The sequence below is a fragment of the Lycium ferocissimum genome, chromosome 8 (genome assembly GCF_029784015.1).
Source record: "Lycium ferocissimum isolate CSIRO_LF1 chromosome 8, AGI_CSIRO_Lferr_CH_V1, whole genome shotgun sequence".
Taxonomy (NCBI): domain Eukaryota; kingdom Viridiplantae; phylum Streptophyta; class Magnoliopsida; order Solanales; family Solanaceae; genus Lycium; species Lycium ferocissimum.
Genome location: NC_081349.1, coordinates 53076599 through 53092627, shown reverse-complemented (window position 1 = coordinate 53092627; position 16029 = coordinate 53076599). Strand labels below are relative to the sequence as shown.

Here is a 16029-nt window from a genome sequence, read left to right as displayed (position 1 = left end):
AATCATCGAGAAAAGTAGTATTTTTTTAGAAAAGTTATAATAACGTACGTGAATTGTGTTTTATTAGTATTTGTTCCTTTTTAATGTGGTGTTATATTATTTCATTTATTATTAGTCACTTTAAAATGTGACACCGCTGACGAAAAATTATGCGTACGCCACTGTCCATAATTATTCAAAAAGATTACTTTATAGTAGGGCACCTTCCACTGGGAAGGTAAATAGGAGTATCCTAGAATCATTAGCAAATGTGAACTGGACTTTTTGCATCCTAAGAAAATATCAACTATGCATTTATTCCGAACTAGTTCGTCAACTTTATGAATCATTTGTGCAAGAAAAAAAAATCATCTGAATAGTAAAGTCTAGCTTCATTTCACGAGTTCGGGATTTAAAAGATCAGTTAATCATAGTTAAACTACCTTAACGTTGATCGCCAACTTTTCGTTTTTTTTTTTTTTTTTTTTCTCGTTTTTCCGGACTTGGAATCGATATATCTTAGAGAATTTGCATGCGCGGAGTTTGAATCATACCATGTGTTCTAAATGTTTTCGTGAAATAACTTTATGAATTATATTCGGTAAGATATTGAATTCTATAAGACGGGAAAAAAAATACTGTTGGGATCAAAATATCATGGCGTCATGCGAAAGCTAGTAATTGCAAACCTCAATTGACCATAAATCAAACGACAAAGAAAAGTCTACTAAAAAGACATAATATTATAATATGGTTTGATCAATTGATCTACATATGAATCTGAAAGTATAAAACTATTTGAAAGAGCAATCTCCCCCTAAACAAAACTCTTAAAACGACTAAATTGTGGATGCTATTGTGTGTGAATGAGAAGAACAAATCTTCTATTTATAGAAGTCTAAATCTTCTCCTACACGAAAAAGAATAATTATGGTAGAATTCTTTTCCACAAAGAAAAAAAAAATCCCTTTTGAAGTAAAAATGTAAAACACAATTATGATAGAATCCAAAAAAGGTAGGAAATTCAGGGCAAATCCTAACAAATATTCCCTTCATCCCAAATAATGTGGAACGTTTCGTTTTTCGAAAGTCAATTTGATCAAACTTTGAAGCTAAATTGGATTAGATTAACTCAATATTTTATGATTAAAATTTATATGTTTGAAAACTACATAATAAGTACTATAAGTTGCAACTTTTTCCATATCAATTTGGTGAAAAAAATACATCTTAAATTGTTGGTCAAAATTCATGCTAATCTCGGGAAGCGAAAGGTTGTGACAGAAGTACATTACAAAATCAACGTTCATCTCGTTTTACAGTGATGCAGAGACCAACTTTTATTACTGTAGCTATAATTCTGATCACCTCAAATATCCATTCAGCAATATCTCGCGGATTAATTTTTCAACGTGCCTTTTGTTTTCTTTATTTGCTTTCCGCAAAATCGATTGGATTTTGATCACATGGGCATTCCCCCAAGTAATATGGTTGAAATCTTGTGATATTTCCACTAAGATTCAAACCCAAAATGATACTTTCTTTTGTGCTTCACATGGCTTCTAGTTTTGGAGACCAAATAACAAAAGTATGACGTAAAAATTACCCAACTAATGTCATAAAGAAAATAAATTGCGAGTAAAAAAATCTCAAGGTTGTATAGATATTACTCCCACCGGTACTTGTCCAGTTTGAATTCTGCTCTCATCTTAACAATCCATTAAGTGTATATTTTACTAGATTATCCTACCAATTGTAGTTATGAAATATAGATTTGACTACTAATATTTCAATTAGTTTGAGAGACAATTACTTAATGGTAAAGATAAAATCGAAAAAATAATTTATTCTATGTTGATTTTCTAAAGTGGACAAGTAAATAGAAAAAAATATTTTTAAATATTGAACACATAAAAGTGGGGGATGACGTCCAAAATAAATTTTCTATGTTACTTTTCCACTTTATCATATCAAAAGAGAATTAATTTTTTTTCTTCAATTTTACCCTTATCATTATGTAATCATTTTCAAACTAATTGGCCGAGTTTAAATTTTCAAAAAACTATTAATAAGAATAACTTAATAAATAAATACGTGATTAATAATTGTAAATTGGAATACAAAATACAAGGAAATGGAGGAGTAATGATTAAGCCTCGTGTGATAATAGTGCAGTTGTTATTCCTATCTTGGTCGGAAACTTCGTACTTAAAAACAAGATAAAACTAGAATATTAAACGTAACCATCACACACCGATGGCATCAACTTATGTCATTCTTTTGGAAGAATAAGTATATTATGAAAGGATTAGACAAGATAAAATGGTTCCATTTTTGTCACTCCTCCATATAAGATACCGTGCCTAACTTAACGGGTTTAACAGAATCTACTATTTTCAACAAACAACTATTATGCTTATTTCCAAACAAGTTGGAGGAACCTAGTATGTTTAACACGGGACATACTTACATAGTTAAGTATGTAAAAAAATTACTAAAATTTCAATAAATATTAAATTATGAACCTTCAAAAGCACGACAAATTCCAATAATAAGAACTTAAAAGTACCTTAAAAAAAATTAATTTTTGAATTAATCTCTGCTGTACAAAGATTTTTTGACATTTAAGATAAAAAGATGTTCCCAAGTAATTTCACGGGAAACAACATTTAGGCTACGAACTGGAAAAGTTCAGGTTTTCATGCAATTTGGTTTATACTAGATTTTGCCATCACTCTTGCGCTAAAATTACCAAATAACAAGAAAATAATCACCATCACGACACGATCATATAAACCAAAGTCCCAATAATCTTAATTAGTCGTGCTAAAAGTGCTACATTTCGAGTAATACAAGCTGAAGTGACACTTTCCAGTCAAAGGGACATTGGTCCACAACTCCAGGCCACAAGGTCTTAGAAAAGAATAAAAAGGAAAGCTTCGAAAATTAGTACCAAATACAACGGCATGTTACAACTCTTTCAGCTCCTTCTCAAATTGAAGCAATTTTTCGCGAAGAGGTTGCAGAAATTGTTTCATATCCTGTTTTACTCGCTGCTTGTCTTGTTGTCCAAGATCCTTGTCTTCACTAAGACTCACTTCAATCTGCAAAATAAATAACAACAGTTGATACACTAGAACAACTTTCTTTCACATTCTTTTTCCCTATGTTGTCTGGGAAGCCCAAAGAGGTCCCATGTTTGGGGAGAAAGGTCATCAAATCTTCTAAATGCAAGAAAAACACACCAAGAAAATTTTCATTTTTGGAAAAAACCGCAGGCACCAGCTACATTATTATCTCTTACATTTACTGCATCAAGCAAGGCTACAACAACTTTTTTTTTTTTTAAGAAAAAACTGAAAAAGTATGGACGGTATGAGGAGAGTTAGAGGTACGCTGAAGGAGTTTTGGGTAGAGTTGATTAGACAGAACATGCTACACCTACAGCTTACCGAGGACATGACCCTAGAAAAGAGGATATGGAAGTCGAGATTAGGGTAGAAGGTTAGTAGGTAGTGGAGCATTTTCGAGTTACCCTTAGCAGTATTGTTATTATTACTCTCCTACTATTTTATTTTCGATTTTATTTTACCTGTTGTTCCCTTTGCTTTGGCTACTGTATTATTCATTGTTGCTTCTGTTCTTCTCTTCTCCCTTAATTTTAGCATCGCTTATTTACTACTGTATTTTCTTTTCATACTTGATTTGATGCTTTACTTGAGCTTAGGGTCTCCTACTATTAATTTTCTTTTATGGAAGTGCTAAAACAATTCTAGCAAGTACCTGTAAATCATCTAGCTCGCCAAACGAGAACTCTGGTATATCTATATTGCCCCTGATCACCTTCTTCTCATCTCCAACAAGCCATTCCCCTAATACAGTATAACATTATTTCCTTGTTAAATGAAAACAGAAGAACGAGGAAACAGTTTAGAAAGTAAGGGCAGACTTCAAGAAACAGATTTCAAAGAAGAAAAGAAGTACCCTTGACTTTGATTGTCAGCTCATATGTATAGCCAACACGCTTTTTATTTCGAACAGTCACCAAAAATGCCTGTGAAGTCATCCAAACACCATGAGGAAAGATCCATACAATTGCTTTAATAAAGTTCACCTTCTCCTTATCATTGTCTCTTGAAAAAGAAAGAGAGACGAGAAGATGAAAGTACCCAAAAAAAAAAAAATGGAATCAAAAAAAGTTCTTATGATGTTGTTTCCCTAACATCCACTTCAAATAGCTAGCTATTTAGGCATAAAAAAATCAAAGCACTCACATCACCAGAACATCGTGTTACTTCGCCTACTTCTGCTCTGCCGCCAGAATACTCCAGTGACCCCACAGATATGAGCAGCTCCTGCCATTCAAGAGAATCAGGCAACATAGACACATACATACGTACAAATCATACACACACACGCACACATATGGTTCTAACTTTCGATCTCAGTAATAAGATTCTTATCATACTAACTATAAGTTGGAACTTTTCAGAATATTTTTCAAAACACAAAGAACTGTAAGATTTTCGAACATAAAAGATTCCTAAAAGAAGTAACTAATACAAGTAATAACGCAAAAATACGATAAGATAGAAAATGAAGGCACATACCCTATATAATTAGGAACAACAGAAGGCCTATAAATTATATTACATAATTGTTCAGCATTACGAGCTTATGGTACTATGTTGAATTAAATAAAAGCAATAAGATTCATTCGGATTTTGATAAAATTGCAAAGCATTATGTTTTCAAGATTTACTTGTAATTTAAGTGGTTTTTTTTTTTCTACCAGACATCCAAAAATAAGTCTAATTTCCGCTTTCCTAAGGAAAGTTAGAAACTTGTGATAGTTGTACGGACAGTGTGTTGAGAACAACCAAACAGATATCTTTAAAAGTTCCAAATTAATCTGATTTCCCCAAAGGGACACAACAATCAGATATCTTAAAAAGTGTTACAGTTTCTAATATTTCCACAGAAACATCCAATATAAGTTTACTGCAATTGCTTCCTAAGAAAGGCGAGGGGCTCGCATAGTTACAAGGGGAAATAGTATTTCGAGAACTCCTATCAGATCTCATTTTGTCATGTTAAAAAGTAGGAAAAAAAAAAAGGTTTCGGATACATCTGGAAAAATAGAAACCAAGACTAGGAACTTTTAACAAACAGGATCAAGAATCATTACTCTTTCATTTCGAAGCAAGAAAAAAGGATTTTTCTTGTGTCGAAGACTAGGAAGACAAATAATCCCTCCTAGAACCGTTTCAAATTTAATATTGGGTAACTTCATATAATTTGTATAGTGTAAATGAACATGCACATATTACTGATAGATTCATGACGGGCAATCCAGCAGCCATGAAATCGACCATCATGACTTCATAAAGTGGTCATTCACAGTGTAATTTCAGAGAACAAGTCAAACAACCGTGAAGAAGCATTAAAAAAGGTGCATAAAGAGTATGATGGTGGATGAAACTTATATTTGCAGAGCAGATTTTTCTCTTGCAAAAAAAGAACACAAATGGTTGCGAACAGAGCCAAGACTAGGTGCCACTGGGTTGCTAACGTAAATAGAGTATCCTAAGACTCCCATTGCAATAATACACTTGAAGGAGAAGGAAGAGAGGAGGATGAATGAAAGAGTAATCTAACTTATCGGAATAATATTGAACTATAGAGTAATATGTGTGTATGTGTGGAGAGAGAGAGTGGGGGGAGTGAGTGTGCGTGCAGGTATCTAAGTTGCAAATTGGACTGTTCTTAATAGCCCAGACGGTTTTTCAAATACACTTAAGATCTGTGAACCAAATTTTGGGCCCTATATTCACAAAAACTGAAAGCAACCCCGAAAAGTCATTGGACAGCTGATTATTCCAAGCTTCTTTTTGTTTTTGATAAATAAATCAAAATCATTACCTCATCAAAAAAAGCACTAAGCGGGTTTTGGAATAGCTTAGACTATTGATTCCCCATTTTGACACCCCAGCTATGAATTATAAGACTGTTGATTCCCTCTATAAATGGGGTGTCAACTCACTCTTCCTTGAAAGATCATGTCCTCTTTTAAAGGCTCATTGATTTGTAGAGAAGTGCTAAGTGACATTATAAAGTGTGATCATAAGGGCTGGAAAGATAACTAGCTTTAGTACCATTTTGACATTTTCTAATTGTCCATGTCCTCGAAGGTGACCAACTGGCTCAGAAGTTTAAAAATTTCTAGCTAAAAGACTCCCTTACAAGTCACCTTCATGCCCTAAATTCACAGGTTACAATCTGGTTGTTTCTCATTCTAAAAGCAAGTTGTTCTTTAAAAGGAATCACAACTCATATCACATTCACCTATTACATGATATCTAAAGATATAGCTAGTCTTTCTAATTTACTGCAAATAATATCATCCATGTTTTGATTGTTATAGGCCTTCAAAAATAATTGAATCTTAGTGCTCATTACCATTCTCAAAAAAAAAAAAAAAAATGAATCTTCGTGCTACAATGTTCAACCATTGCACTCCATGTCAAATATGATGATTTTTATTTGAGAATTTCAGACTTTGGCAACAGCAAAAAGGGGAACACTTTACTGAATCTTGCAGCTTCTTTTTGAGCATTTTGGAAGAAGGAGCCAAACAGATCCTCTGGGCCCATAATTTTCTGCCTATCATAAAGATAGTTTAGTCAAAAACTTATTTTCTACTCTAACGAGCACCTGGTCACAATTTATTGGAACACTTATATAAAAATACCAATCAGATGTTCAAAGCATATATTTCCACCAGATTGAAGAACTGATCGAATGTGATGGCAGAGTTGTACATCTCAAGAAAAGGCAATTTCATGGAAAGTATTTTAAAAAAGATCAATCCAAAATGTGATGAAGAGAAGAGTGTTATGCTCACACCTTAATTCGATCATTCGCCCATTTATTTAGATTTTTCTCCTCCCATGTTCCAGCCTGCAAAAGAAAAAGAAAAATTATCATTTGATACACGACATAACTGGGATCAACCAGCAGACACAAACCTTGCAAAACAAATAGTCATGAATGTTTTTCCTTTAGAGTTTTAAGTTTTCCTAGTACGTTTTATTTATTTATTATGATCATTTACAGCATAGTACGTGTTTACTCTCTACGCCTAACAAAGTTCTATAAAATCACCTACTCAAATACAAAGGATCTAGACATACTTTCTTTTTTTTTTTTTTTTTTTTCCTTTTTTTAAGACCAGGAAACCAACAGCCACTACCCTTCGGATGCGCACAGGGGTTCTTGTGCAATAGCCCGCAAACCACACAGAAGAGGTAAACCCCGCTCTTGTGCAATAGCCCGCAAACCACACAGAAGAGATAATCTGCACTAGGCAAGCCCCGTGCTACAAGCTCAACCCAGAAGGCAAATCCCCTTGTTGTTGTAGGCCGGGGGTTTCGAACCCGAGACCTCCTTTATGGAAGCCCCATGCTCAACCAACAGAGCCACACTTGCGGGTGATCTAGACATACTTTAAACAAAAAAACTACATTGATTTTCTTTATTCTCAACATACCCTCAATCTCAAGGTGGTTAAATAACTTTAGTTTAGACTATTTTGAATCAAGCTAAGTAAGCTGGTTCTTTATCTTTAGTTAGATAGAACCCTCAGGAAAGTACTCACGTGGATAAGTCCCATCGAAAAAGTACCAGAAGAATAGAGCTTTTGGAATACTACTATTTGAATAGGAATGTCAGGCCACATGAACAGTTCTAAAAAATGAAATTAGGATGAAGATCATAGGAGACCAAACTTGCATTGCAGCAGAGGCAAAATATTTAGATGAAATCTTCACATCTGCGTAAGTCTCAATGTGTAGAGTTACATAGTACATATACTAGTGAAACGATATAGGTAGCTAGTAGAATAGCCCAAGTGTAGGCAAGCAGTGTCAAGCACCATAATTATTACAAGAAAAAGTACCACGTGCACAATACATCTCCCAAAAAAAACTATCCGGACAGTACCCTAAGACTGACTAAGGCTATTGTGAGACAAAATTGATTGCAGCCGTCATGACTCATGAGACACCACCTGGCTACTAAGACAAGACTACAAATAGAGACATGTGTATTGCCTGCTTGAACAGATCGTAAACAATCCACAGGCCTACAACTACCGTAGATCCATGAGGCTGGTTGATTTAAGGATATAATGCAGCTTGACCAGATCACTTACAATCCACAGCGAAATTTACAAGGTTATTATGTAGCACAAGTTGGCAAAGATTATGTGCAGACTGGGAGCCAACTGGACAAATATATACTGTTGAAACATGACAAATGTTGCCAAAAATTTCCCGAAAAAGAGTAGTAGCATAACTAAATGCAATTCTAGGTGGAGAAGTTGGTACTTTGCCAACTACTTATCTAGGAATGCCACTGGGAGCAAAATCTAAATCCATAGGAATTTGGGACAGTGTTATTGAAAAATGTGAGAAGAAATTGGCCAGATGGAAGACTCAATACTCATCTTTGGGGGCCAGGTTGACGCTCATTCACTCAGTCTTAGATGCTCTTCCTACATATATGATGTCTTTGTTTCCAATCCCAGCAGGGGTCATTAATAGGCTGGACAGAATCAGGAGAGCATTCCTATGGCAAGGTAACAAAGAAAAGAAAGGTTATCATCTAGTCAAATGGGAAGCTCTTACTTTTGGAAAGAAACATGGAGGTCTGGGAATCAGGAATTTGAAGATTTACAATAAAGCACTGAAGATGAAATGGTTGTGGAGACTTACCAATGAGAATCAGATTCTATGGGTTAAAGTTATAAATGCAAAATATGAGAAGGAAGACAAATGGATGACCAAGGAGGTTGATACACCATAGGGGGTTATTTTATGGAGGTCCATCAGGGCCTTTTGGAGTGAACTGAAAAGCAAAACAAAGATCAAAGTCTTGGATGGTAACAAAACTAGCTTCTGGGAGGACAACTGGCATGAAATAGGGATTCTTAAAGTGCACTTCCCCGACATATTCAATCTTGTGCTTCACCAACAGACCACTATAGCAGAAATGTGGACACCTCAAGGTTGGGATACAACTTTCAGAAGATCTTGTGCTTCACCAACAGACCACTATAGCAGAAATGTGGACACCTCAAGGTTGGGATACAACTTTCAGAAGATTATCAATGATTGGGAGATGGACAGGGTAACTGAATTTTACAGCATACTTGCACAATTCAGTGGTGTACAGGCAGGTGAAGATGTATTGAGATGGCAAGGTAACAACAGTGGTGATTTCAAGGTGTATGCAGCATATAGGTTGATGAATCGGTCTAATCAGCAGATTGATAATTGCCCTTGGAAACATATTTGGAGAACTAATATCCCACACAAAGTAGCTTTTTTTGTGTGGCTCTTGGCAAAGGAAGCTATCCTTACCAAGGAAAATTTAATGAAAAGACAGATAACATTGTGCCCCAAATGTTTTTTGTGTGGAGATAAAGCAGAGACTGTTAACCATCTATTTCTACATCTATGGCAAAGAACAGAAGTAGATGGAGAATTGTCCCAGCTTGCATCTGGTGAACAATCTAGAAGGAGAGGAATTCAAGATGTTTTGAAAATATAGAGAATAGGATGCAGAAGATCAAACTGAATTGTCTTTTGCTATTATGTTTTTGGTGTAAACAGATATTTTCAGATGATACTGCTACCATAATTGATGTGCTAGATTCAATATGAGGTAGATCAGTTTAGCTTCTGAAGTACAATTGTAAATATGGTTTCAGTACAACCCATGTACTGTGTTGCCCACTTATATATATATACACACACAATAGTTACAAAAAAAAAAAAAAAGAGTATTAGTGTAGGACCAGTCATCAAAAAGAGACAAGGCCACTAAAACTGTGAAAAGAATAAAAAAAAAAATTCAGTAAAGGAGAAAGGAGAAGACTTCTTATGGACTTGCCTGACCTATAACAATGAACAAGAAGGGCTCATTATAAAAAGAGTTTTAAACTACCTAAAACATGATAAGTAATTATTCTTTAGGCCTAACAAGCAAGAATCTTTGGAACATACTACCATATCTTTACAAAATTATGAAATACTTTCTAATATTCATTTATTCAAATAGGTTGAATCTAAACATATTTTGAACATATTACTATATAAATTCTTAACTTCAAGAGAGCAAAATGCAGTGACATGGTTACTCCACCCCTAATCCTAAACTGATTTAAATAAAATATGTTATTTGGGTCTGGGACTCTGGGTTGTGGGTCGGCCACGTGGACTGACCCGACTCGTTGAGAAGAGATAAACCTGCAAGAAGTTATGTAACTCCTAAAAACTACCACTACATAATATAAGTGGAGAGAGCGTGCAATTGATCATGCGATCAGTGGTTTTTCCTGACAACTTCTCTTCTCCAAAAACTCCCTTCTTTAATAGAGAAAATCATCTCTCAAATCCTCTCCAATATAACACAACAACATACCCAGTGTATTCCTACAAGTGGGATCTGGGAATCTCTAATGGAACACACTGCTAGAAAATGATGAACCTATTGCTCATCAGAGAAAACATGACCAACACTTTTAAGTTGAGCAATCATATATGACATCCTTAGGTGTTGCTCCACACTGTGATCATGACGTTTTTTGTATGTGTCAAACTTGATTGTCAACTGTCTAAGGCGAGTTACAGTTGTACCACTATATGCCTCTTTTAAATATGCCCACATGGCATGAGCATTAGGATATTGCTCACACTCATGGACGAGATCATCATCCACTGAACCTACAATAATTCCACGAGCAGTTGAATCTTTCTTTTATTCAAATATAGTAAGTTTCTAGATTTCTCCTGTGTTGGGTAGTGTTACCCTCCTATTAGGGATGTATAACATGGTTTATACCTTCAAGAGCATCTTGCTCTTTCAGTACATAACACATCTTACGATTTCATATATCGTAATTGTCACTATTTAATTTGTCACCCTTAATGACGTCAGCAATGATGTTTTTGATGTCGTGTCTGTTAAATGAGACAATTAAGCAAGTTTTACTACTTTATAGTTTGTACAATCAAGCAAATCGATTACAATATTGATTTTACATTTAAAATAGAATCGAAATATCCATCATCCATTTCTAAATATTTTAACCAATATTGAAATCATTTCTCAGTGTGTCTGAATTTTTTATGTAAATAAAATTTAATTTTGCGTATTCAAGTCTCAATTCATTTTAAAAATAAACAGGATATCTAAAACGAGAGAAAAACAATGCAATTTCATATATCATTTAAAAATATTCGCAATAACAAATTACTCAGCAAGGACATAGTTCTCCCACTTGTCTTCAAGTTCCCAAATATATACTCAAAAGGTTTGACTTAGCCAACCCTTGATTTATCACCCAAAGGTTGTTTGAGAGAATCTGCTAAAATAGTCATAGCTTCGCAATCCGAGATTACTATATGATTAGCCAATTCATCCGTTTTGACTGATAAAGATGAACATATTCAGGTATTGAAGTATTAGGAGACATTTTAAAATTCTTAAGCTCTTTGAATTTCTTCTCTCCTTTCCTTCGCTCAGCCCTTTGATCCTTTAAAAGATTTTGCAGCGTCCTCGGGACATTATTCCTTAGGACTTTAAGCTCCGAATTTGAATCATTATATAAATGTGTCCTGTGACAACGCACTCTTCTACGTTGTCTCCTAACGCGACTTCGAGAACTCCCACTTGGAATACTTCGAGCTAGTTCCCGGCCAACCATTTCTGAATAGGAACAAGAAAATAATAGAGTACCATTCTATGTGAAAACATATGTCACAATAACTTGTGGAAGAGAATTAAGTCCAAGGGTCAACAGAATACGATTCTATTGTTTTCTTGTTCCGAAGTACTCCAAGTGGGAGTTCTCGAAGTCGAGCAAGGGGACAACCTAGAAGAGCGCGTCGTCGGACATATTTCTATAATGATTTAGATTCCGAGCCTGAAGTCATAAGGAATGATGTCCCGAGGACGATGCAAAATCTATTAAGGGATCAAAGGGCAGAGTGAAGGAACGAGAGAAGAAACTCGAAGAGTTTAAGAATTTTAAAATGTCTCCTAATGCTTCAATACCTAAACATGTTCATTTTTTTCCAGCTAAAACGAGGTGAATTGGCTAATTATATAGTTATCTCGAATTGGAGAGCTATCGCTATTTTAGTAAATTCTCTCCAAGAACCTTGAGGTGATCATTTAACTGATACTTATCATCAGGTTTGGCTAAGTAAATCCGTTTGGGTATATGTTCGGAACTTGAAGCCAAGTGGGAGAATTATGTCCTTGCAGACATGTAATTTGTTATTGTGAATATTTTTTATGATAAATGAAATCACATTGTTTGTATCTCCTTTTACATATCTTATTTATTATTATTTTTTAATGAATTGAGACTTGAGTTCGTAAAATTAAATTCATTCACATAATTTAACACTCTGAGAATGAATTCGAATGTTGGTTAAAATATTTAGATGTGGATGATAAGTGAAAATATAGTGACATTTCGATCCATACTAAATGTAAAATTAGTATTGTAATTGTTTGCTTCTGTGTGCAAATACTATGCATAAATTGATTAAAGTAAATATTAATGAGTAAAACTTGCTTAATTGTCTCATTTTGGAGACATGGCATCAAAAGGCATCATTCTTTGCATTAAACAAAGATGACAAACTAAATAGTGACAATTACAATATCTGAAAATTGTAAGATGTGGTATTTACTGGAAAAGCATGATGCTCTTGAAAGTATAAACCATATTATGAGTCACTCATAGGAGGGTAACACTTCCCAACACATAAGAGATCTAGAAACTTACTATTAATAGGAAAAGAAAGATTTCACTACTCGTGGAATTATGTAGGTTCAGTGGTTGATCATCTCATCCATGAATATAAGCAATATCATATTGCTCATGTCATGTAGGCACACTTAAAACAGGCATATATGGTGGTACAACTGGGACTCGCCTTAGATAGTTGACAATCAAGTTTGACATATATCCATATCAATATTTGACTCTTGAATTTATGTCCATATCCCGTATGCATGTGATGATGTGCTTTTTGTTGATAAAATATGTCAAACAAGTCGCGAGATTAGTTCTCTCACACGAGCAATCACCTCTTACGTTGAGGAGCATGAAGAGATAAGACTTGATACAATTATGAGGTCACGTTTATTTATTATGAAGGTAGCTCTGCTCTTGATAACTAGTCAAATGTGAATTTCTCTAAGATGAATTTGAGGATTATTGAGTGAGCTTGGATTAGACATTTGGAGGTATCTAGACCAAGATTTGTCCGATGTTGAATGAGTAAAAGAATGAGACACGCGCGCCAATATAAAGTGAGAACACCTTAGCACGTGTTTTATACCACATGTGCTAAGCGACAATTGGGTTAATGGAAGAATTGATCCCTGCTTCTTCATTGTGTGAGTTCCTGAAAAGTTACAATAACTTTGCCTTAATATACCCTTTGACTGTTTCTTGAAGTTTCAATCAATGTTGCTACTTTAGCATGTCACTATTAGCCATTAGTGATTCAACAATGCAATGCATGTCCAGGAAAGCAGTTGATCTGGAACAGAGAGATTCAAGTAGAAAGGGAAGACAATTAATATAAAGGCGTCAAGTGTAATTGTGGGACAATGTTATACATGAACTCAAGTTCACCCCTTTTGAGGATGAGGAATCGGATAACTAACTAGTGGACTAGTGAATGAAGTCTGGGGTATTGCGAGTTATAAGATGCTCAAGTTAGTAGTGAATTCTTTCAGCATGTGATTGAATTCCTATGTAGAGCTCTTGTAGAACCTTACAAAGTATAGCTCTTTGATGCTTGAAGGTCGCACGAGCTATTTGTCTATTGTCCGTAAAAATTATGTGTTATTGAATGATACTACTTTGGATCCAGTCCCACCATGTGCGAAGTTAGGGATGGATATTTGGGTCTGGTTGCAGTTCGCCCATGTGGACGGACCGAACCCATATAGGGATAAACCTGCAGGAAGTTAACTAGGGAAGAGTGGAGAGAGCGTGCAATTAATCACGTGATCAATATTTTTTCCTGACAACTTCTCTTCTCCATAAAATCCCTTCTTTAATAGAGAAAATCCATCTCTCAAATCCTCTCTAATAAAACAGACTACTAGAAAAAGAAGACATCTAGTTTGTGATACAGAACTCCGTTACCAAGAGAGACGCAGTCGACTTGGAGCAACCTTTCAACACAGGTTCTGTAATTTTTTCGCTGCTCTTAACAGCTACACAATCGATGTCCTGATATTGTCTAATTCTTACAAAATAAAAAAGTATTATTTGTCAATCAAAAAAAAAAAGTGATTTTCCTACTAGTCCATTGCCACAAAGCTACATCCAATCTTGATCCAACACATCAAAAACAATACAAAGACGTGATTTTTCTACCAAAATATTGAAAAAACACAGCATCAAACTTGTCTTTTCCACTCTCAATTATCAAAATACCACCGAACAGGCAAAAAAACGAAGTCGGTATTTAAAACCACAGCGTCAAACTTCTCAACTATCAAAATACACCAAAACAGGCTAAAAAACAAAGTGGGTAGTTGTTACATACCCGATTCCAGGCAGACCCAAGATGGGTTTGTGGATTATTAGCTTGATTATTAAGGTCTTGAGAAGTGAGTTTCTTAGGAATAGGTAAAGGTGCAGCATCTTGTGTGGTTCCTCTTACCCAATAGGTATAAGATGACGTAGCTTCATTCTGTTTCTCTGTTGATGATGATGATACTCCTGCCGCAGTAGCTGCACCTCCCTCCATTCCTTCACAAATATTACAACAAAGAAAGATCCAAAGAATGCAAAAGGAATGGAATTAGATTTGCAGCAAAAAGAAGCAATGAAGAGAGAGGACAATGGGTCAAAGGTACTCAAGGATATTAAATAATGATTTAGGTTTAGGGTGTTAAGGGGGATGCGTTTGCTGATTCGAGAAGGTTCCAGGAGGACTAAGAGAGAGGACAATAGAGGCGGCGCTTACCAGCCTCTTAACTTCCAAAGTTTAAGGAATTAGGAGTAACCCACAACCAAAAAAAAAAAAAAGGAGTTAGGTGTAACCCATGTTTCTCTTCGTTTTTTTTGGTTTCATATGTTACTCCACCATAACTTTCGTAACTCATACTTCACTTTCTATTTTAGGAGTTCAATAAAAAACACTATTTCATTATGTAATAGCAAATTATAGATAACTGCAATCAGTTTGATTAATTTATTTTTAGGAGTTTAATACTAATCGTAACTATAGATAATAGTGTTTATTGTGATTTTTCTTCCTATACTGTATAGGTTACTATCAATTAAACTAGATTGATAGTGTCATGAGTACACGTAAGTTCTTTTTAAAATATCAAGGTGAGCTAGCTTTATATCTTCTTATATTTTTATTTTATTATAAATATAAACGTTTTTTTGTGAATTACAATGTGATTTATTTTTTATTTCATATTTATACTAATTTATACTAATATGTGATGGCTGACCACTTGTTGCAATCCAACAAAAACTCATTTTTTAGGATATGAGTTATTTTTACCTTTAATTTGATATAAAAAGGTCCAAATGATATATTTTGTAGCCCCGGACCGTGTGAGGAGTGAGGTGAAGATATATCCCGTGGTCCATGATTGTACACGCTCTAGTCCAGACACTATTTGAGCGTGAGGGGGTGATGAAGAGAAATATCCCACATTGGATCGTGACGGGATCCCTGGACTCCATATATGGTTTGGGCAATCCTCCTCCATTTGAGCTATCTTTTGGGATTGAGTTAGGACCACAAGTTGATTACTAACGTCATTAAAAGGGATAATTAAATTAGGTAAAATTAACAAAATGACTACCTTTTGGTAGTTTCCTATCATTTATAGCTATCTTTTAAAAATTACCATTTGTAGTTATGTTTTCCCAAATTAAGGTATTTTTTCGGATGTATTTGATGCTTATAAATACATAGTAACACAGTA

General features: G+C 34.8%; 1 protein-coding gene across 1 annotated transcript; it reads right to left on the bottom strand.

The window, feature by feature from the left end:
• Positions 1–2771: 2771 nt before the first annotated feature.
• LOC132068738 (uncharacterized) lies at positions 2772–15061 on the bottom strand. The gene is made up of 6 exons (XM_059462427.1): positions 14625–15061; positions 6886–6939; positions 4254–4334; positions 3964–4033; positions 3763–3851; positions 2772–3083 (listed from the first exon to the last, which is right to left on the bottom strand). The coding sequence occupies exons 1-6, from the start codon at positions 14826–14828 to the stop codon at positions 2949–2951; spliced, it is 633 nt and encodes a 210-aa protein (XP_059318410.1). The 5' UTR covers positions 14829–15061; the 3' UTR covers positions 2772–2948.
• Between the last annotated feature and the right edge of the window lie 968 nt (positions 15062–16029).